General features: G+C 36.4%; 2 protein-coding genes and 1 long non-coding RNA gene across 3 annotated transcripts; 1 reads left to right on the top strand and 2 right to left on the bottom strand.

The window, feature by feature from the left end:
• Window positions 1–9,574: 9,574 nt before the first annotated feature.
• LOC126630206 (putative glycine-rich cell wall structural protein 1) lies at window positions 9,575–10,379 on the bottom strand. Its single transcript, XM_050300320.1, has 2 exons — window positions 10,327–10,379; window positions 9,575–10,055 (listed from the first exon to the last, which is right to left on the bottom strand). The coding sequence occupies exons 1-2, from the start codon at window positions 10,377–10,379 to the stop codon at window positions 9,575–9,577; spliced, it is 534 nt and encodes a 177-aa protein (XP_050156277.1).
• An 811-nt stretch (window positions 10,380–11,190) lies between these two features.
• Window positions 11,191–12,590, top strand: LOC126630468 (uncharacterized). Its single transcript, XR_007626012.1, has 2 exons — window positions 11,191–11,379; window positions 11,425–12,590. It is a non-coding gene; the product is annotated as an uncharacterized LOC126630468 (long non-coding RNA).
• Window positions 12,591–13,320: 730 nt separating this feature from the next.
• LOC126630205 (uncharacterized) lies at window positions 13,321–14,823 on the bottom strand. The gene has a single exon (XM_050300319.1). It carries the CDS (start codon window positions 14,821–14,823, stop codon window positions 13,321–13,323), a length of 1,503 nt encoding a protein of 500 aa, XP_050156276.1.
• Window positions 14,824–24,000: the final 9,177 nt, after the last annotated feature.

Genomic DNA, 24,000 nt, shown 5'->3' with positions numbered 1-24,000 from the left:
ATGATATCTATATAGACACACACTAAGGAGATGCATGGATGTACTCACTCCTTTCTAATCTCGTCAACATATACCTAAGGCACCCAAGCATGCACGTCCCATATCATGCTTATACCACTTGGCCAGCCGAATACCTTAGAATCTGAGTTAACTCCCATTCATCCCTTAGTCTAATTTTTGTAATTAAACTCTCAATTTCCACTTTATTGAATAGGCACTTCCCTCGACGCCTAATTGTATATTCAAGCCCTTCACCCGACGCCTGACATATACAATATTTCATTATTTTATAATCAACCAATTTGAATACTCAAGCCCTGCACCATACGCCTGAGATATTCAAGGTTCAATATTTTATATTCAAGGCAAACTTCAACCCTTGAATATCCTCACAACGCAAACACTTTACAAACTCAACACAACTCTTTTTTATTTTTTATTTTTTATTTTTTGCATGAATGTTTATGTATATGTCATGTTCACATAGATATCAATACTCACATTTTCTTTAACAAGCATGTTAGCGTCAACATAAATCAAATTGATTAGTAACAAGAGTAATATAATCATAATATTAACAAAATAATAATCTTTAATGTAAATGATAAGCAATATGTTACCATTTCTTCATTTTGTCAATCCTCCTTTTCCATTATGTTTCTATTTAATAACTCAGTGTTTAAATGGTTTGCTCAACTCAAATTTATTGCAATTAGACAAAGGAACACAGAGATTTAAGTGGTCCACCAATTTGGCTACGTCCACTAGGGTTGCATATGCATTAATGTTTTCACTATGTAAGAGAGATTTACAAAAAAAAAAAAAAAAAAAAAAAAAAAAAATACAATGAAGATGCCCTATAGCCTTTACATAAGGTAAAAGAAAAGGATGGTGGGGATAGTGGTCTATGAAGAAGAGGAGGTTTTGTTTCTTTTTTCCCCGTGTGTTGTTGTTGGTGGTGTGTGTTGATTCTTCCCCCGTTTCCCTCCTCCCTCTGCTTTTATGGATGAAGAGATGGAATCCCCCATTAAGCCTTAAGGACACGTTTCACTTAGTGTTGCAACACTTGGACATCTTGTAATTGGAAGCAATGATTCCCATGCATGTGGACAAATACTCAAAAGCCACGTTCAAAGTCTAAGGATTATGAATCCCACCTCTTCAATTTTGGAGGGGATGAATCATTACCAAACATTTAACTCTTAGATTCCTAATGATTACAAACTTGCCAAGTCACTCTTATTTGGTAAAAATATCAAGCCAAACTCATCATAATCTCATTCTCCAATTCAAACTAAAAATATCTCTAATTACATATGAACATAAAATAATACTAGCTAGTTTTTGAAATAATTTGTAGCAAAAAGGATTTTACATTGAAACTATTTTACATATTGCAAGTAGGTTCTTGCATAAAATAAATATAATAAAATCATTATGTAAAAAAATAATTACCCACACACACACACACACATACACACACACACACACACACACACACACACACATATATATATATATAACCATTTTTAAAAAAAGGGGGTATTGCATTCTACCCTCCTTAAAATAAATCTCATCCTCGAGATTTGTAAGACCTTAATTGTAACGATCCGAAATTTTTATTTGGAAGCTAAATTCGGTGATAGGCCAAAATAAAGTCATGGTTAATCTCTATGCTATTAACCATAATAAATTTCTTTCCTTAAAGAAATCAAGTACAATAATAAATTTGGTTATGTTATGGCTGCATCTAACCTTCGCGTTAGACTGCCTAAGTATCCTACGAAGAGATCAAGCCATTCGTAGTTTACAAATTCAATTTCTAACTCATTTCCAAAATCATTCAAGTGACTAACAATCACTAACTAAATTCAAACAAGCGATTCATACCAATTTCATATCAAATATAGATTCAGAATATCGAATTTAGCTTAGAAAGGCAGTGCCGGCTCATTGTCCACGCGCAGGGCTGGCGGTTTCCGGCGAACGGAAACTCTAAATTCTGACGAACTCTAAAAATTACCAAATTTTACAGGGTTATAGAGTTCAATGAGAGGAACAACTTTCATACCTAGGCTGAAGTCCAATTCGACCGGTAAACACCTGAAATTAGCCTCTATCCGTGCAGAACCCTAGAATTTGGTGGTTTCAATTCGACATCAAAACGAACTCTAACGCCCCACCCAATGCATGGGCTTTGTTCCTGAGGTTGAGGGAAGTGTATTAGTGGTGATGGCTGCCTGAGTTAGCTTCAGATTTGGTGAATCTCCACCTAAACCAGTCGCACCCACCATAAGGTTCCTTGTGAAATCGAACCTCATTTCGTTTATTTTAGGGTGAAAATGGGAGAGGGATCGATGGAGATTTACATAAGGATTAATATAGCACTGGCCTCGTCATTTACGGTGGCCGAAATCAGGAGTTACAGCTGGGTCGGGTCGGCGGGTTGAAGGGGACCCGGGTTCAGCTTGTTCCTCATTTTCTTTCTTTCTTTCTTTCTTTCTTTTGTTTTTTTTTTCTTCTTGCCTCCTCTTTTTCCTAATTGGGCTACAACCCTCATTTCTCTCATTTTCTTTCTTTCCTCTCCCATCACAATATGACACGTGGCACTCACACAACTGCTCCAGCAAATCTGGAGCCTTCCAGATTCAAGGCAAATAACCATTTTGCCCCTACCTTCGTTCGTTTCTAATTTATTCGTTTTAACTTCGTTTCACAAACGGTTTTCACCTCGCGCTCGTGGGATCAAGCTCTATCCAAATATGCCAAGAAATACGTCAAAGCTTATAAGAATAAAATACATCCTCATAAAATTACGTTTAATCAAAGAGGGGCATTTTTGTCATTTCACTTTCCGATAAAAATTTCCACATAATCATATATCTTAAATTTTTTCAGGGTATTACATTAATCCTTGTATAAGTAAGATAAACAAATCTAAAAAACATAGTTAAATATATAACAAAAACATTAGTAAAGTAGTTAGTTAGAGTGGTTGCCGACTACCCTTCCATTTCAAGTGGATTGCAATTCTCCAATTTAGGCATTCCAACTCTAGCATAACACCTCTATAATGAACTTGATAGGAAAACGAAATTAGTCTTTAAATTGAAAATCACTTAATAATGAAATCAGTGTAGGAAAATTGATGGTTATACAAATCGGAAATGTAACTCACCAATCACCTATATTCTCATCACACATCTTTTAGAATTTTATAACTCATCACATAGTCCAAAACTATGTAGGAATGAGAATTTCACTTCGCAATGCCCTTTTTCTTTCTTTTTCCTTTGTGAGTAGAAATGAATTACATCCGAATTCGCTTCACCATCAAAATTATATATGAATTCACTAAAAATAAAATATTGCTTCGAATAAATTGCAACAATACTAGTTTTATAAAAGCATCAAACAATTAAGCATGCTGAAATATAAGAACTTCATTGAAAAACTCAACTTTTTCTTAAACAAAACTCAAATTCCAAAAGAAACACATACACATATATATTTATGTCGTTACTATCTGAGCTCTGACCCTCCTCTTAGTAACCTAAAATTATCATCAGTTCATTGTCCTAGTAGCATATTAATACAAGCCCAAACCCATAATCTAGATAACAAAAACTACTCGTTCATTCATTAATCTAATGACTCCAATGCCACTTTCTCTATATAAAAATCAAAACGCAATTAGTCCAAAATCATAAATTATAAAATTTAAGCTAATTTGACAAACATAGTAATCATCACAAGTTTAGAGTATCTAATCCCTAAGCTCTGATACCATTTTGTCACGCCCCGACCCGCGAATAAAGACTATTCACGAGCTAGGATGTGAGTTGTTTATACCATATTTAGGGCCTCGTATTTAGATCTCGTACAAATACTCAAGGGACTTAAATGTAATTATGTGATAAAGGAAGGGGCAAATATGTAATAAGTGAGGAGTCCTTATTCTATAAAAGGACCCCTCACCCTCACAATTAGAGGAGGCCAACTCTTAGGTCTGAAACCCTCTCACATCTCCTCTCATATTACAGAGGTTCTCTCCCTCACCTTTCAGATAAATACAATCTCAGTGTGGACGTAGCCCAAACCTTAGGGTGAACCACGATACATCTTGTGTTATTTACATTACATGCAGATTCACGGTCGGATTTACGTTGTTCCAAGACTTCTGGTTTTGTGCATCAACATTTGACGCCGTCTGTGGGAAACGATATGAAAAGTTATGTCGGTTCTCTTTCATTTTTTCACATCTACTGTGAATCTGCAAAAACCCACAAACCTCACTGGATTTTTCTAGAAAAAAACATTCACTGAGCTCTAAAACTCATCCCTTAAACACTCCTCAGATCTTTCTCTCTCTCTAAGAATAGCATAGACTCCATATTCCCTGCTCCTCCTCAAACGCCTATCTCGCTGTTCCCCAGAACCCAAAACCTTCACTCCTGCCATTTGCTTTCTATCCTCTCCCCTTCCCATCCATTCTTCTCACAACCCAAAATACTTAATCATGGCAGAGAGTGTAGGCTTCCTCAGTCCCTGGCTCTGCTCATATCCTTCTTTGTCCATGACAATTGGCTTAATCCTAGAAGCCATAGCAACTTAGCAAAACTGGCATGCGCCGAGAGATCTCCAGTTCTGCTCTTCGCCCTGCTCCGAGAGATCTCCAATTCTTCGACCACCAAAATGATTAAAACGAAGCGTTTAACAATGTTGATGTCGGAGGTCGAAGACCAAATGGAAGAGAATTTGAATTCAGATTTGAAACTGATGAAGCGCAAAGCGACAGCAATGGAGATCTCGTGCAGGAGAATAGCAGCTCGGACGCGGCCGACACTCACGATCAACTCGTCTAGATGGTCATGGAGCTCAAATTGCAGAACAAAATCCTGAAGTCTCAGTTCGAAGGATTTCAGGATTCTCAATCGTCGGAGCCGAACGAGAAAGAAGGCGGCGAATCGGATGAGGTGAAACAGCTGCATCAAATGATTGAATCGTTGAATGTGGAGCTTCTGGAAGAAAAGCAAACGCGAGCTGAGGCAGAAGTGGCTCTGAAGCATCTTCAAGAATCGCACTCAGAAGCAGATTCTATTTCGTCCTTCACACCCACGACGACGTTGGCTGATTAAAGACCGTTGATCAGTATTATGTTGGCTCCAACAATTCCATCCAGGGAGCTTGCGTGTAAAATGTGATGGATTCTTTGGTTCCTGCTTTGCTGGCTGACAAGAATCGCAAATTCATTTATGTCGAACATGCATTCTTCCAGCGGTGGTGGAGAGGTAAGAGTGACTCTGTCCAAAGTATAGTCAAGCAGCTAGTCACCTCGGGTCAATTAGAGCATTGTCCAGGCTTACTTGTTGGGAGCAGAAGTTGGATTTGACTCACTTTTCTTCGGGTGAATAAATTACTAGGACAGGGCTAAGCGCAAAATCGAGAAAACTTTAAATTTGTTTGGCGGGGTTCGAAGAGTCTCAGTACAACTGCTCAGGGCAATCTTTTCTCTAGCAAAACACGGGTCAAGGATTACAGTGGCAATTAAAAGCTTAAAGCCATATGGTCTCCAAGGCCATAGAACATGGGTGGACAAAGAATGAGCGGGGAGATCAAAAGCAAAGCAGAAAAGAAAAGAGAAAAGAAAAGAAAACAGAGAGAAAAGTAGAAAGAAAAGGAATCAAGTGAACTGAGAAAAACGAAAGCAAAAGCAAAGTAGAAAACAAAAGCAAAAACAAAAGAAGAAAGCAAAAGAGAAAGCAAAAGTAAGGAATAAACACCCCACCAGAATGATGTGATTTACTTTTTTGGTTTTTGTATGATGTAATTTATTTTTCTTATCTTTCAGAGACATCTGTATAAACCCCATCAGAGGATAAAAAAAATAAAAATTAAAAAAAAATTAAAAAAAAGGGCAAAGCCTAAAATAAATGGGCTGGAATGTTGTGTAGAGGGCGAAGACCCATAAGCCCAAAATAGCTCTAACCAGGTGATCAAAAGTACGCCCAGTACTCCACAATTATTCGGCAACCTGCCGTTATTACCACCAACCAGGTGATGAAATGTACAACCCGTACTCTAATATCATTTGGCAACTAGCCATTCATGCCACCAACCAGGTGATGAAATGTACAACCTGTACTCTCATTCATGTCACCAACCAGGTGATCAAAAGTACGTCCAGTACTTCGAAATTATACATGAGCACTACTCATGTCAATCATACATAAACATTCATGAGCATTACTCATGTCAATCATACATAAATATTCATGAGCATCACTCATGTCAACATCCATGAGCATCACTCATGTCAATCAACATAAACATTCATAAGCATCACTCATGTCAATCAGCTTCAAAAGCTTCATTTACGAAAGCTCTAGCTTTAAAAGCTTCATTTACAAAATCTCTTGCTTCAAAAGCTTCATTTACAGAGCTCCAGCTTCAAAGCTTCACTTGCAAAGCTTTACTTACAAAGCTTCAGTGCAAGGTATACAAATACCGCCTCCAAACAACCGCCACTTCAGCCCATACATGGATTCAATTTAAAGTCTCCAGCCAACAGAGTCTATTGACCGAAGACTTGGGGGACTACATTATGTACCATATAGTGGGCCTCAACTAAGCCTCATGAAAATACTTGGGGAACTTAGCCCATTATCTATGTACTGAGGAGCGAGCCCTTATTCTAAAATAGCGACTCCCTCACTTTCATTAGAGAGCACTCATGAAAAATAATTGGGGGACTTAGCCCATTATCTATGTACTGAGGAGCGAGCCCTTATTCTATAAAAGGGACTCCCTCACTTTCATTAGAGAACACTCATGAAAAATACTTGGGGGACTTAGCCCATCACTTATGTATTGAGGAGCGAGCCCTTATTTTATAAAAGAGACTCCCTCACCTTCGTTAGAGAGCATCGCCGCCAGTTGAGGAACTGCCTCGCCGCAAGCATCACTCCTAACCAATCATTTATGTATTGAGGAGTGAGCCCTTATTCTATAAAAGGGACTCCCTTACCATCACTAGAGAGCATCAACTCTAGCCCATCATCCATGTATTGAGAAGTGAGCCCTTATTCTATAAAAGGGACTCATTCACCTTCAAATGCCACAAACCGTGCCAACCAAGACAACATAAGCCACGAGCCGAGCAGCCTCGCAAAGTGTGCTACTTCTAGTTGAGCATCATTTCAGATTGAACACCGCCTCATATCGAGCATCAGTTCAAGACAACATCTAGTTACTTCGGCCCACACATGGACTGAATTTCAAGTCTCTAGCCAAAACACTCTCTTGACTAAAGACTTGGGGACTACAGTTTATACCATATTTAGGGTCTCGTATTTAGACCTCGTATAAATACTCGGGGGACTTAAATGTAATTATGTAATAAAGGAAAGGGCAAATATGTAATAAGTGATGAGTCCTTATTCTATAAAAGGACCCCTCACCCTCATAATTGGGGGAGGCCAATTCCTAAGGCTCCTCACCCCCTCAAGCTCTCACTCCCAAAGCCTCTCAGATTCAATACAGAGGCTCTCTCTCTCCCCTCAGAAATACAATATCAATGTGGACATAGCCCAAACCTTGGGCTGAACCACGATACATCTTATGTTATTTACATTTCATGCAGATTTACAGTCGGATTTATGTTGTGCCAAGACCTCCGGTTTTGTGCATCAACATGAGTCATATCTTAGCTATAGAAATAAATTCTACAACCAAGATATGGTGAAAAAAAAAAAATTATAACGATTACACCATACGTTAACAAAATCTTTCATAAAAAATTATCGAATACGCAGCGGAAATAGAATAGTACACAAATTAATTCACAACAAAAACTACCAACAAAATAATAATTATATTGTAACAATTCTTTCAAATGCATGAAATATATATTTACACACACACACACACACACACACACACACACACACTAGGGAGATGCATGGATGTACTCACTCCCTTCTAATCCCGTCAACACATACTTAAGGCACCCAAGCCTGCACGTCTCATACCATGTTTATACCACTTGGCTCCGAATACGTTAGAATATGAGTTAACTCCATGTTCATCCCTTAACCTCATTTTTGTAATTAAACTCTCAATTTCCACTTTATTAAACAGACACTTCCCCCAACGCCCAATTGTATATTCAAGCCCTTCCCCCGACACCTGACATATACAAGATTTCATTATTTTATAATCAACCAATTTGTATACTCAAGCCCTGCATCCTATGTCTGACATATACAAGGTTCATTATTTTATATTCCAGGCAAACTTCAGCCCTTGAATATCCTCACAACGCAAATACTTTACAAACTCAACACAACTCTTTTTTTTTATTTATTTATTGTTTTTTTGCATGAATGTTTATGTATATGTCATGTTCACATAGATATCAATACTCACATTTTCTTTAACAAGCCTGTAAGCTTCAACATAAATCAAATTGATTAGTAACAAGAGTAATATAATCATAATATTAACAAAATAATAATCTTTAATGTAAATGATAAGCAATATATTACCATTTCTTCATTTTGTCGATCCTCCTTTTCCATTATGTTTCTTTTAATAACTTAGTGTTTAAATGGTTTGCTCAACTCAAATTTATTGCAATTAGACAAAGGAACATGGAGATTTAAGTGGTTCACCAATTTGGCTACATCCACTAGGGTTGCATATGCATTAATGTTTTCACTATGTAAGAGAGATTTACAAAAAAAAAAAAAAAAAAAAAAAAAAAAAAAAAAACAATGACGATGGCCTAACATAAGGTAAAAGAAAAGGATGGTGGGGAGAGTGGTCAATGAAGAAGAGGAGGTTTTGTTTCTTTTTCCCCGTGTGTTGAGTATGTGTTGATTCTTCCCCAGTTTCCCTCCTCCCTCTACTTTTATGGATGAAGAAATGGAATCCTCCATTAAGCCTTAAGGACATGTTTCACTTTGTGTTGCAACACTTGGACATCTTGTAAGTGGAAACAATCATTCCCATGCATGTGGACAAATACTCAAGGCCACGTTCAAAGTCTAAGGATTATGAATCCCACCTCTCCAATTTTGCAGGGGATGAATCATCACCAAACATTTAACTCTTAGATGCCTAATGATTACAAACTTGCCAACTCACTCTTATTTGGTAAAAATATCAAGCCAAACTCATCAATATCTCCTTCTCCAATTCAAACTAAAATATCTCTTATTACATATGAACATAAAATAATAGTAGCTAGTTTTTGAAATAATTTGTAGCAAAAAGGATTTTACATTGAAACTATTTTACATATTGCAAGTAAGTTCTTGCATAAAATAAATCTAATAAAAATCATTACGTAAAAAAATAATTACCCACATACACACACAGACACACATACATATATAACCATTTTTTTAAATACGGGGTATTCTAAGACAACAGCTTTTAAAAGCAGCACGTAGGTTGCTTTTAAAAGCTGCTTTAATAAAAAGCAGAGTTAGGTCTTTAATAAATATTTTCAATTGTTGTATACCTTCATTAATTTTTTAAGTGACATTATTTAGCTTTCCACACATATATTTTATTCTTTAGAGAAAAAGTAAATGCTAATACCGACCACTACAAATACTAACCTTATACCATCACTGCCATTACAACCACCATATTTGCCACCACCACCGCCATAACCACAACCTCCACCACTGTCACTACTACCACCATTGTCACCACCATCATTACCTCCATTGCCACCATTCTTGCCACCACAACTACCACCACTGATGCTGTCATCGCCACCACCACCACCACCATTGATGCTGTCATCGTCACCACCACCACCATGCACCATTACCACAACCGCCATCATTGCCACCATAACCACAATTGCCATTACCACCATCATTGCCGCCACTACCAGTGCTACCACCGCCCTACCACCATTGTTACCTCTCCACCCCCAACCAACACATCCCACTATTAGCATCACCACCACACCTTCACCGCAGCCACCACCACCAGCACTACCACCACTGCTTTCATCACCCCGACTCCTACTATTATGTCTATTTGTTATTGTATACAATTATATCACTCTTACATTAAATTTTACTAAATGCTTTTACGTTGTTTTTTATACTCACAACACTTTTAAAATTTAGTTAGCCAACCATCATTAGCTTTATTTTACAGTTGATTATTCTTAAAGTACAGTAAAATCAATTTTATAAAAAAAACACAACAATTCCAAACTGACCCTTAATCATAAAATAATCCCATAGATCGAGGAAACAAATCAAAACCCTAATGTACCAAAATAAATCATACGCCACATACCTTTGCAATCTGCATCCAACAGCTGGGACCCAAAAAGTCACAAGAAACTTCATCGATTGGCTTTTCTTCACGATGCGTGATAATGCTAGAGGACTAAAGGCTTAATCATAAATTGTTAATACAACACAGACGTCCTTATGCACCATCCAGCTCTGAGAATGCAGTACTTTGTGATGAACTTCAACTTTCTACTATTAATTTACTCAAAATCTTTATAATTAAAGAGCATTTTGAGTGAGAGAAAGGTGAAACACACACTTATGAATGATTTGATTTTAATAAACATATATATCATCACCAAAGTATGCATACTTCATGTGCTCCACGTGTAAATCACAGTCATTTAGTTTAATAAAAAATTGGTACAAAAGCTAGGTGGTGTTCTTTAAAGTACAAACACCAGAGACTTGCTAGTTGCTACCAAGTCAGAATCATTGTGTAATTTGATCTTTCTGCAAATCTGGAATTATCTATTTTGGTTCGACATCGTGAACGCACAATAGATAAACAAAGCCTCAAACTCTCAAGCCAAGCAACTAAATACAATGTACAATATTTAAAAAAAAAAGAAATACCTAAATAAATTAATAAGTTACTAATTAATCGATAAGTTGATAAATTATTAATTTGTTAGTATGTTATCTCAATTCCATCTCAGTTAGGGTTGTTCGAAATTATTTATATTATTTTTTTATAGGTAAACTGATGACTCGTTAAAAGGACTAGAGGATGCACTATATTAACAATTGCTCTCCAAATGTTGTCCACACAAAAACTTTCCATAGGGACAATGCGTATTGAAGGGACGAGCAAGTTTCTTTATGTTGGGTTTTTTCCAGCCTATGATTAGTTGTCCTAAGTCTATTGGGAATTAATAGTCTTAGAGGATTAAATTGTTTTCCCAATTGGAGTTGCTTTCCCAATTGGAGTTGTTTACCCAATTGGAGTTAGTTTCCCAATTGGAGTAGGTTTTATAACTAGTTTCCAATTAAGATTAATAATCCTTATTCAAGAAGACCTTTATTATGTCTATATAAAGGGGCTATTGTACTAGTTTTAGAAGGGGTGAGCAAAACAATAAATTGTATACCACTCAAGGGATTTGAGTGAGAGAATATTGTAAAGTGTGTGCGAGAGAAAAGAAAAGAGATAGTGTATTTCTTGTTCTTGTTCTTTCAGGTTTTTCGTCAAGTCCTAGTTCTAGAGATTTGGCAAGATTATTGGTCGTACTCATTATTGATATAATGAAAGATTGTTGTTGCTGTCCCGTGGACGTAGGCACATATTGCTGAACCACGTAAATTCTTGGTGTTATTTATCTTGGTTATTTGTTTTTCGATTTCCGGAATTTGTTCTTGTTTTTCCCATTCTTAAACGTGATATTCTCAACAAGTGGTATCAGAGCCTGGTTCGGCTGATATCCGTTTAGAATGGAAGGTTCAATTATGATGAAACTCACTCGCTCCAACTGGGTTACGTGGAAATCAAGAGGAGGACATGCTTTACTGAAGGTGTTAAGATCAAGCCAACAAGTATGTATGATGCTGATTGGACCAAGATGAAGATAAACGATGTTTTCTGGCAAAGAAGTCTATAACTGCCTTTGCCAATGACGATGGGTGTTGCGATCAGGGGGAGCCTGGTCAAGAGAAATCTAATCAAGAGGGTCTTGGTTAATGAGTAGTTCGATCAAAGAGAGCTTGGTTATGGGTAATTCGATCAGGGGGAGTCTGGTCATGAAAAGTTCGATCAATGGGAGTTTGGTCAAGAGGAGCAATCCTATTATGGTATACCTTCCTCATGGTCTGGAGGGGGAGATTGTTGGGTTTTTTCTAGCCCATGATTAGTTGTCCTAAGTCTATTGGGAATTAATAGTCTTAGAGGATTAAATTGTTTTCCCAATTGGAGTTGCTTTCCCAATTGGAGTTGTTTACCCAATTGAAGTTAGTTTCCCAATTGGAGTAGGTTTTATAACTAGTTTCCAATTAGGATTAATAATCCTTATTGAAGAAGACTTTTATTATGTCTATATAAAGGGGCTATTGTACTAGTTTTAGAAAGGGGAAGCAAAACAATAAATTGTATACCACTCAAAGGATTTGAGTGAGAGAATATTGTAAAGTGTGTGCGAGAGAAAAGAAAAGAGATAGTGTATTTCTTGTTCTTGTTCTTTCAGGTTTTTCGTCAAGTCCTAGTTCTAGAGATTTGGCAAGATTATTGATTGTTCTCATTATTGATATAGTGAAAGATTGTTGTTGCTGTCCCGTCGACGTAGGCACATATTGCTGAACCACGTAAATTCTTGGTGTTATTTATCTTGGTTATTTGTTTTTTGATTTCCGGAATTTGTTCTTATTTTTCCCATTCTTAAACGTGATATTCTCAACACTTTATCATTATGGTTTTGTCTGTAATTTGTTTCCCGCGATTGTATTCAGGAAGCAAATCTTTTGGCACAATTTATACTTTGGCTTTTTATTTTCGCGTTTGGATTTTGGATAGAACTTTCGGCGAGGGGCGGCTGGTTTAGATCTGTTGTATTTATATTCTCTGTTCTCTCCTTATCCATTCCTTCTGGTTATTTATGCAAAATTGGCAGGGACGAAGCTATTAAATCAAGAACATAAACAAAATTGGTACTCTGACATGAAATTACAAACGAAACAAAGTCTAGTTGGTCACACTTCTACTTACAATATATAGTGAAAATGTGCGAATACACACACACACATCGTTGATAATGGAAGCTATGAACCAATATTAATTCCACACTCATGAGGACCACATTGACACAAAATTTTCAGCACTGAAAATAAACCTAAGCAATTAAAGTGACATACAAAATCGCTCAGATAAATCTTCTTTTCGTGACTTATTTCTTGATTTGTGTCATTTCCTTGATTTTATTGGAAATTAACAAACTACATGCAAAATAAAAATCACAAAAAAAATAGACGAAGAACAATAAAAAGTTCTGTTGCAGTAAGTGGAATATCATGAAAGCTTTTCTTCTGTGGACTCGAACTTGAAATCAAAGGTATTCACACCATTATAAACTCCATCGTCTATGTTGCTGGTAATTATTTCCCCACTCGTACGAGTGTCGCGCTGGGTGTAAGAGAAGGGAACATCACATGAAGCCTCAGCTGCTACAAACCTCACCATTACCTTAGTCATTGCTGGCAGAACATACTTATAAAAAGCATCCTTTACACTACTTGTGACTGTCTCAGTTTCTCCAAATTGGACTGCTCCAGTAAATCCAATGGTCAACTTTTTATCATCTGCAATTACTGGAACTTCGGTGTGGGTGCTGCTCTTGAGGCCGCACAACTTCAAAATCGACGAGACACTGGAGTAATTCCAAGTACTGTTCCTAGTTTCTATATAGGAAAACTTCAATTCCATAGGGTAAGATTCATTAGAATGGTTAACGAGTTCACCCATGGCTAAATTGACAACGTTTTGGTTGTAAATCCTTGCACGGTCGAGATGGAGAGTAATATTACTGATATCTCTCCTTAAGGGAAAAACCTCTTCCACCTCCAAGTATGCCTCTTTGTCGATAGTGGAGACGTTTGCATTAAGACCGCTTGTAATTGTGCTAGTGGTAAATCTCTTGCAAAACTTCTTGTTCTGCATGTTGCGGAGGGCAATGGCACTGTCGCCTACTTTGATGGGCCAAAACAATGTGTGGGAATCGTCGTTGGTAGAGTCATCTGAGTCGGCGCATATCCAGTCATCCTCGGTGAGCCTCCAGAATTTTCCTGAGGAATCGGACTTTATGCGAACGGTGCCATCAGCATTGGTGAAGACCTCGTTTCCTGCCGATGGATCTTCAATGTCAGTGGATTCGAACTGCAGCAAACTTGGGTATTGGTCGATCAGGCGGGCACCGAGGTAGTGACCATTAGCACCCTTAAACGCCACATGCTTGGGAAGTATCTTGATTAGCACCAACGATTCCCAGTCAATGACTATGAACACATCCATAAACCTCTGGCTAGGAGATTCCCCATACGTGTACATGAAACCCCAGTATTTGTCATTCGGATCGTTTTGCACCAAGGCCAAGTACTTTCCATTGTGGGCATGGCGGAATCGGAGTACTATAGAATTAGCACTTCTGGAATCATCAACTGGGAGGCCATCATCATCTTCGTAGACAGGCTCGAACAAGGTACATGAGAACTTGGATTTGTCTTCCTCTGGTTCATCAGCACCAGCAACAATCTGAGTATAACCACAAGCAGGCATCACCCAGTATTTATTGTTGTAGCAGCATCTAATGTGTACTAGTCCCTCATTCCCAATACTCTTTGCCTTCTCCACTTCAAATTTTGTGTGTTCGCTCCCTGCTTCCTCTCCTGTGAAATTAATATACCTTGCAGCCGGCATGATTCGCTTCAGATTCTCATCTGCATCTATAGTATTGAATCGTAAGTATTTGTTGTTGTAGTTCGACTTGAGCACCACAAACTTCGGCAATGTTGGCATTTTAATTCTCTCCTCGCGAGGTTGTGGTGGTCAAGTCGATCTCAATCTCCCACAACTCATCTTTAACTTAAGCACGATAATTATCTTTTTATATTAATTAATTTATTTAAATAATTAATTTAAATATTTAAAAAAAAAATTTAAAAGAAATGAATTAATGACGTGAAACCACCCACTAATGTGAGAGGTTTTGTTTTTGTTTTTTTTTTCAATAATTTTAAATATTAAATTCATTCAAAATAAAAATATGGTTAAATACTTTAACTTCTTTTGGTTCAATTGTAATTTATGAAATTCTTAAACGACAATTTATGGTATTTTGAATGTTTCACCATTTTAGGATGCTCACTTTATATATAAAGATATAGCAAAAAATTAATTTTTAATTTCAAAAATGTCAGTTTTTATATAAAAAAATTCATAAATATTCAAAATCTCACCTAAATAGACACTAAATAGACACAAGTACCCTCAATTTTTATGAATAACTAATTGTTAGACTTAAAGACTTCTTGAGCTATAATCTCTAACTAAAAATTTCTCTGTTTTTTTTTTCTCCTTTCTTTTCCAAACAAAGAGCAAACGTTTTTCTCAATTTTATTTTAGTAAATAATCAAGGAAACCTTTCTTTCTCACAGGGTTCCAAAAAAAACACCTTAGCATCTTATAAAAGTGAACTATCAGAGTAAAGAAATAAAAGTAATGCACTTTTAATTGTCTGAAATTTAAAGGAATTTACGTACAATCAAAAGCAACAATAAAATGATCAAAAGGAAATATTTATTCATTACACCCCAATTTAAAAAGAGTTCTACATGGAACGGGATTCCTACAAGTTTGTTTACAATGGTCATTTAAACCACATTTTGAACATTCCCTAGTTGATTTTTTTCCTCCACATGATGGGATCATATAGTACTACAGTCTAGTGATATATATTTTTCAATTGTAATAGGAGGTCTTAAGTTCGATTCTTGTCAAATAAGAGTTTGAATCACATTGTTAGCACATTATGAGCCTTAGACTACTCTCTTTCTTTGTGTAGATATCATTTGTTCAAAAAAAAAAAAAATATTTGTTCCTTAGCCAGTTGGTACTACTCTGTAGTGATATTCATCTTCACTCATCAAAAAAATATTCAAGTCAAATTATTACTAATCCATTGTGAAACTTAACCTATTTTTTTACACTTTTAGTATATATAATGTGTTTTGTTTGATTATATTGAAAACGCATGACAAAACTTTTACAGTCAACTACAAATTGTTGAATATTAAATTTAAGGGTATTTATATCTACTTAGGTGAGATTTTGGATATATTTGAATTTTTTTATAAAAATTGACATTTTTGAAATTAGAATTTAATATTTGGCTATATTTGATAAATACACATCTCCAGAAAATTTGTCTATATTTCTTGATATTTATAATCCACAACCAATGAAACCATCTCATGTCCCTCGTGACATAATTAATCGGCATGACATCACCGCCTGTCATTTTCAAACACAATATTGGAGAAAGGATCGAAGATGTCTTAGGAGAATAATGTTGGTTCTTCCTTAAATGATGATTTTATATTTCATAGTTAGTGGTGTTAATGTTTGTTTATAAGGTATTTTAGTGTTCTGTCGCGTCATGGTAATCAGAAAGCGTGTCTTTTAATAAAGATGCGACTTTAGCTCTGATATTCACGTTTAGTTTTCTATTGATGTTCTATAATGCATCTTATTAAAAAAAATTATGAACATAAACTAAGCCCAAGTCAAACATGACATCACATAGTAAATAGGGAGTTTTAATTAAAAGAGTTTGGACTAAGTTTGTTTTAACAAAAAAATCATATACTAACTTTATTTAATGTAAAGAGACTGAAATTTAATGAAAAAAAGGACAAAAACTAAAGCCTGAAACAAGGCCACGTGCAAAACTATTTTTTTTTTCACGAGCCTATGCACCTGACGGAAGCTCCTCCGTAAGCCCAATTCTTAATTATCCCAATATGCTTTGAACTAGGTGAAAAATTTGTTAGACACACTCCCATTAAATATTTATTTGGTGTGTCTATGCCTTGTGGTGTAATGAGTGATGAATGTTAGCATATTTGTCCAGCCATGTAATTGTGAGAGAAATGGAATGGAGATGCTAGCAAGACTTTGCTGGAGTAGCATACATGTGGATTTCCACTTCTCAATCAAAGTCTTATTTGGGTCCCGGTTGAAGAAAATTAATTGCTGAAAGAAAAAAAAAAGAAATTCTGTTTTTTTTTTTTTTTTTCCATCCATCAAGAAGAAGAAGAAGAGAGAGTGAGAAATGTTGATGAAGAGAGAGAAAATATTATTTTATATTAAATATTATTTTTTTATTTGAAGGATAATTAATGTAGGAAGAAGAGCATTAATAAAAAGAGTTTGGACCACTAAAAACCATCCTTACAATTACAAATACATAAACGTCTTGCATAATTATAACAAATAGTAAACACAATGATGTATGAATTATAATTTTACCATATCTTTTTTTCTTTCTTCTACCATAGATATTGAGGGACGAGCTCGAGATTCTGAGAGTAAATGTGAATGTTTTTAACCAACTGAGTTACAAGTCTTTGTTATTTTAGTCATATTTAAAAAGACGAATTTAGTAAAATTCGGGATATATGTATGTAAGAAGAATGAAGTGGAAAATAGTGAAAAGGATATCAGTGGGTAACTAATGCCACTTGTCAAGAGACTATAAAGGCTGGTATGTTAGTTGGAATCTTAGTGGTTAGAGATATAATTAGTTGGAATAAGGAGATAGTTGGTTGACATAAGGAGGTAGTTAAAAAGGAGGTTACTTACTTTGTAAGATTGGGTTTTGGAAACACTTATATAAGTGTGAATTGTAAAACAACATAGTAAGGAAAATCAAATACATTTTACATCTATCATTTTCTCTCAATATTTTCATATAACTTTCTGTTCTTCTAAAACTTCACACATTCTGCTATCTTCATATGGTATCATCGCCGGCCGATCGATCCGGTGCTTCCGCTCAATCTTCATCACATTTTCTTTCTCTTCTACACCCTCTAGTTTGAATATTTGTGTGAGTTTTGGCATCCGGAAATATACAAGGTGCTTCGACAGTTGGTTTCTTTTCGTCTGCCCACCAACTGTTTGATTAAACGCATCAGTGAAAGTGTGCTTCAAGAATTTGCGAAAATGGTTACAGCTGCTCAGTTGCAGATTGTTCAGTCACCCATCACCAATCTTCTCTCCACAATCTCCACTTCAGTCACAGTGAAATTGGATGACTCCAATTATCTTACTTGGAGTTTTCAGGTTCGGTTGCTTCTGGAAAGTCATGGAATCATGGGATTTGTGGATGGTTCAAGAAAGTGTCCATCACGTTTTGATAATGCTTCGAATGCTGAAGGAGTCGAAAATGATGACTACCTGGTCTGGAAGATGCACGATCGTGCATTAATGCAGTTGCTTATTGCTACACTATCTTCGACTGCCATGTCCTGTATCATTGGGAGTAAGAGTTCTTGTGAGATGTGGCTCAATCTCACCGAAAGGTTTTCTGCTGTTACGAAGGCTACAATCTTTCAGATGAAGATAGAACTTCAGAACATCAAGAAATGGTCAGAATCTGTGTCGGTTTATCTTCAAAAAATCAAAGATGCCAGAGATCATCTTGCTGCCGCTGGGGTAAATTTTGATGATGATGATATTATCATCCTAGCGTTGAAAGGTTTATCTGCAGATTTCAACACATTTCGATGTGTGATCAGAGGAAGAGAAAATGGGATTTCTCTCAAAGACTTTCGGTCTCAACTATTGGCCGAAAAAGCTATCATTGAGCAATCTTTTGACAGTACCTCTGGGTTGTCTTTTGGCAATGCCATGGTTGCTAGCACTCAATCCGATAAAGGAAAAGCTCTTGCTCTCGATCAAGATCAACCAAGGTCTTCTTCTGATTAATCCTTCAAGTCAAATGGAGGATCAAGTTCTGTTAATCATGGTCATGGACATGGGCCATATAACAATTTCAATGGTGGTTATTCTACCTATGGAGGCAATAAAGGGAATAATTTCAGAGGCAAAGGCAGAGGAAGATTTCAATATACTAGTGGTCCAAGATTTTCAAATGGTAATCCTGGTATTCTTGGTACTCCCAAACCATACCAATCCCATTGTCCAGATCATCCAATTGACATTCCTATTTGTCAAATATGTAATAAAAAGGGCCATGTTGCTGCAGATTGTTTTCAAAGGCATACTACTCCACCCTCGAGTGCTCCTACTCCTACTCAATGTCAAATTTGCTGGAAATACGGGCACACAGCAGTTCAATGTTATCACAGGAGCAATTTTGCGTATCAAGGAAGGCTTCCAATTGCTAATCTCTCTGCAATGCATGCCAACTATCAACCTTCAGCACCATCTGAACAGTTTTGGATTGTAGACACTGGTGCTACATCACATATGACATTTGAGTTGGCAAAATTGGAGTTGTCTACTCCATATCAGGGCACAGACACCATTACCACTGCAAGTGGTGCCGGTTTGAGTATTTCCAGTATTGGTACTTCTTAATTAGTAGTTCCACAACACTCTCTTACACTTCGGAATGTTCTACATGTTCCAAAACTTTCACAACACCTGTTATCTATCTCTCAACTCTGCAAAGATAATAGATGCAGATTCATTTGTGATGATGTTTCTTTTTGGATTCAGGACAAATCCACAGGGAAGATCCTCTTCAAGGGGCTATGTAGAGCTGGTTATTACCCTATATCATTCAACATTTCACATAAGACATCATCTATCCCACCTGCATTACATTCATGCTTTCTTGCAAAACCAATTCAGTCCAGCATTTGGCACAAACGACTAGGACACACATCCAATGCAATCACTTCTGCAATTCTACATCAATGTCAAGTTTCTACATCATTAGATCCATGTTCATCGATCTGCACACCATGTTTAGAGGGCAAATTTACCAAGTTACCATTTGATTTTCCTGTACACAAATCTGTCATACCATTGGAAAAAATACACAGTGATGTATGGGGACCTGCCCCTTTACTTTCTTATGAAGGTTTTAGATATTATGTAACCTTCATAGATGATTGTACTCGATACACATGGATTTTTCCATTACAAAATAAATCAGAAGTGTTTGCAACCTTTGTTCATTTTCATGCTTATTTGTTTTGCAACCTTTGTTCATTTTCATGCTTATTTGTGTACCCAATTCTCTACTATAGTTAAAGTTTTTCAATCTGATGGGGGTGGTGAATTTACAAGCACTAAGTTTCAACAATATCTATCACAGAATGGTATTTTACATAAAAAATCTTGTCCTTACACACCTGAACAGAATGGATTGGCAGAACGAAAATATAGACACATTGTAGAAACAGCACTTACACTTCTTCAAACTGCAAAAGTGTCAACCCAATTCTGGTTTCATGCATGTAGTACTGCTTCTTATTTGATTAATAGGATGCCTTGTGCTACTTTACATATGCAGTCACCATTTCAAAAACTATATAACAAAGTCCCCGATATAAAACATCTCAGAGTTTTTGGTTGTGCATGTTTTCCACTCTTAAAACCTTACAACACTTCTAAACTTCATCCTAAAACTGCAACTTGTGTGTTTTTAGGATATGTAGGTCAATATAAGGGGTTTATTTGTCTTAACATTGCAACTGGTAAAATTCTTGTGTCTAGGCATGTTTTATTTGATGAAAATAGCTTTCCATATTCCACTTCCAGTATGTGTCAACCATCAAAATTAGTGTCTGCCTCATCTCCATTGCATGAATCCCATGCTCACATCCATTCCTCATCTGTCACACCTATCATTACATTAACCAATCAAGCATCTACACCTTCATCTCATTCATTATCATCTCGAACTACACACTCCTTGTCTATGCATTCATCTAGTGCCTCAGATTCATTGTCTGCATCCAGAGCCTTAGATTCCTTGGAAACAGTTGCATCTAGTGCTCCAGAATGTTTTTCTTATCCCACAAATCATATTCCTTCATCACATATATCGTGTGATCCTGCAGTCCACCTAACCAGCTCCACAACACAACACATTTTCCCTGTGGATCCTGACTTTCAACAGGAGCAACTAAGTGTTGTTCTCCCCATACCTATGAATATCCATCCTATGCAAACCCGATCTAAGAATGGGGTGTTCAAAAAGAAAGCTTTTACTGCTACTACTACTTCAGAACCCAAAACATTCAAATCTGCATCTCAAGTTTCAGAATGGCAGGTGGCAATGCAAGAGGAAATAGATGCTCTTCACTCTCAAAAGACTTGGTCTTTAGTTCCATTACCACCTGATAAGAACTTAGTTGGTTGCAAATGGATTTACAAAATAAAGAAACATGCAGATGGGTCAGTGGTAAGGTATAAGGCTTGACTTGTGGCCCAAGGGTATAGTCAAGAGGTGGGTGTTAATTACCTAGAGACATTCAGTCCTGTTGTTAAACCTACAACTATAAGACTTATTTTTGCTTTGGCTGCTCAATTCAAGTGGTCTCTTAGACAGCTCGATGTAAAGAATGTCTTCTTACATGGCATACTTCAAGATGAGGTTTATATGGCCCAACCTCCAGGCTTTGCAAGTGCCTCACATCCTTCCGATTATGTGTGTAAACTCCAGAAGTCATTATATGGATTAAAACAGGCTCCCAGAGCCTGGAATGAGAGGTTTACCAGTTTTTTACCAAGTCTCGGGTTTCAAGTCTCTCCTGCAGATCCTTCATTATTTGTGCAACAGTCTTCACATGGGACAGTGTTATTACTCTTATATGTTGATGATGTTATTCTCACTGGTAGCAGTTCACAATTAATCGATCAAGTCATCCACGCTCTCACTCAAGAATTTGAAATGAATGACTTGGGACGGTTGCATTACTTTCTGGGATTGCAAATTACTTATACATCCGAAGGCTTATTTGTATCACAGACAAAATACATCACTGAGTTGGTTGATAAAGTGGATTTACAGGATTCTAAACCATGTAGCACACCATGTCTACCTTATCATAGGTTGATTAAGGATGATGGACAGCCTTATCACAGTCCTGAACAATATAGGAGTGTTGTTGGTGCACTTCAGTATCTCACGTTCATAAGACCTGACATCACATTTGCAGTTAATCAGGCTTGTCAATTCATGCATAATCCTATGGTTTCTCATGTCCTTGCTGTCAAGCGAATTCTTCGTTATCTCAAAGGCACATCTACCTATGGTATTCACTTCAAACCAGGTCCCATGCATCTGCAATCTTATAGTGATGCAGATTGGGCAGGTGATCCAAACGATAGGAGATCCACTTCAGGTTTTGTTGTGTTTCTTGGTTCAAATCCTATTTCGTGGGCATCGAAGAAACAACATATTGTGTCTCGATCTTCCACAGAAGCTGAGTATCGTGCCCTTGCTATTACAGCTGCTGAACTTGCTTGGATTCGACAGCTCTTCTGTGATATGCATATCTCTTTACCTTTTTCTCCCATGATCTATTGTGATAATATTTCTGCTATTGCCATCTCTACAAATCCTGTGTTCCATGCTAAGTCCAAACACATTGAAATAGATTATCATTTTGTTCGGGAGAGGGTCACTCGTGGCGATCTTTAGGTTCAGCATGTTTCATCTGATGATCAGTCTGCAGACATACTTACAAAGGGTTTGTCTACGCCCTTGTTTCAGCAGCATTGTGCCAATCTAATGCTCAGTGCTCTCGAGCATCAAATTGAGGGGGGATGTAAGAAGAATGAAGTGGAAAATAGTGGTCCAAGTGAAAAGGATATTAGTGGGTAACTAATGCCACTTGTCAAGAGACTATAAAGGCTGGTATGTTAGTTAGAATAAGGAGATAGTTGGTTGACATAAGGAGGTAGTTAAAAAGGAGGTTACTTACTTTGTAAGATTGGGTTTTGGAAACACTTATATAAGTGTGAATTGTAAAACAACATAGTAAGGAAAATCAAATACATTTTACATCTATCATTTTCTCTCAATATTTTCATATAACTTTCTGTTCTTCTAAAACTTCATACATTCTGCTATCTTCATAATGTATACTAGTAAGATGTCTAGATGCTTATGTTGTCAAATTGTACCATTATTGATCATATAATTTTTTTATCACAATATGTCATTTTAATCCTCCTTAAAATAAGGAGACACTATTTATGAAACTGAACCAATAAGTAGACATTATTTATGGAATCAAATCAAGAGTGAGGTACTATTTTTAAAACTAAATCAATAGATGGAAACTATTTATGAAACTAGACCAAGAAAGAAACACTATTTATGAAACTAGACCAAGAAAGATACTATTTATAAAATTGTACCTATTGCTATGCACTATTTATGAAACTAGACACTGTTTATAAAATAGGACCAAGAACAAGGTCACAATTTATGAAAGTGAACCAAGAAATAGGCATTATTTATAAAACTGAACTAATAAGGAGACATTATTTATGAAACCAAAAATTATCAAAAATTACTTCTTTTTTTTTTTGCAAAATAAAAAATTAATACATATTGATAAAAAATAATAATTACAAAGTACCCATGATTTACAGGTTCTTAGAAATTTAATTTACAGTGAATTTCTAGGTAAAGTTAAGAATAGGCATAAATGTATACCTTACACCAGAATAGAGTACTTTGATACTTTGATTCTTGAAGGTGTCAAAGGACAAATAGCAAGTAGGTTGTGTTAGCTAAATTAGGTAACTGTTTTCTAATGTGATAAAAACAAGAGGAAAGCATTACGGCAAAATCATGTTTTCTAATGGGCTTCATGATGCTTAGAGATTCTAGTTTTGTGTGAGAAAACTTTCCAAAGTTAATAATCAACTGATGAATTTGCTGCTCCTTAGCTATGACTTGCGCCTCATAAATCAAATTTTGTGTTTTACATCCTCCACAGTAAGAAGCATAATCACAAGAGTGTCCACAAAGTCCCAATGGGGAGAAATTGTCTCCACCTTTGTCACCTGCACTTTTTACCCAAGAAAAAGATATTGTTATTGTCTTGAAAAGTTCTTGAAATGAACATGAGATACTTCCATCACATGCACTAGACTATGAATTGTGTAAGGGCAATCACATAAAATTATAAACCAATACAG

This window comes from Malus sylvestris, chromosome 7 (genome assembly GCF_916048215.2).
Source record: "Malus sylvestris chromosome 7, drMalSylv7.2, whole genome shotgun sequence".
Taxonomy (NCBI): Eukaryota; Viridiplantae; Streptophyta; class Magnoliopsida; order Rosales; family Rosaceae; genus Malus; species Malus sylvestris.
This window is presented reverse-complemented; position numbering and strand designations above follow the sequence as displayed.

What these genes read in the sequence shown, in the direction of transcription:
- LOC126630206 (XM_050300320.1), bottom strand. Translation starts at nt 10,379, where the DNA reads ATGAAGTTTCTTGTGACTTTTTGGGTCCCAGCTGTTGGATGCAGATTG. An exon ending in GTTGGATGCAGATTGCAAAG is followed by an intron (nt 10,056 to 10,326) that starts GTATGTGGCGTA and finishes AATAACAAATAG; the next exon opens with ACATAATAGTAGGAGTCGGG.
- LOC126630205 (XM_050300319.1), bottom strand. Translation starts at nt 14,823, where the DNA reads ATGCCAACATTGCCGAAGTTTGTGGTGCTCAAGTCGAACTACAACAAC.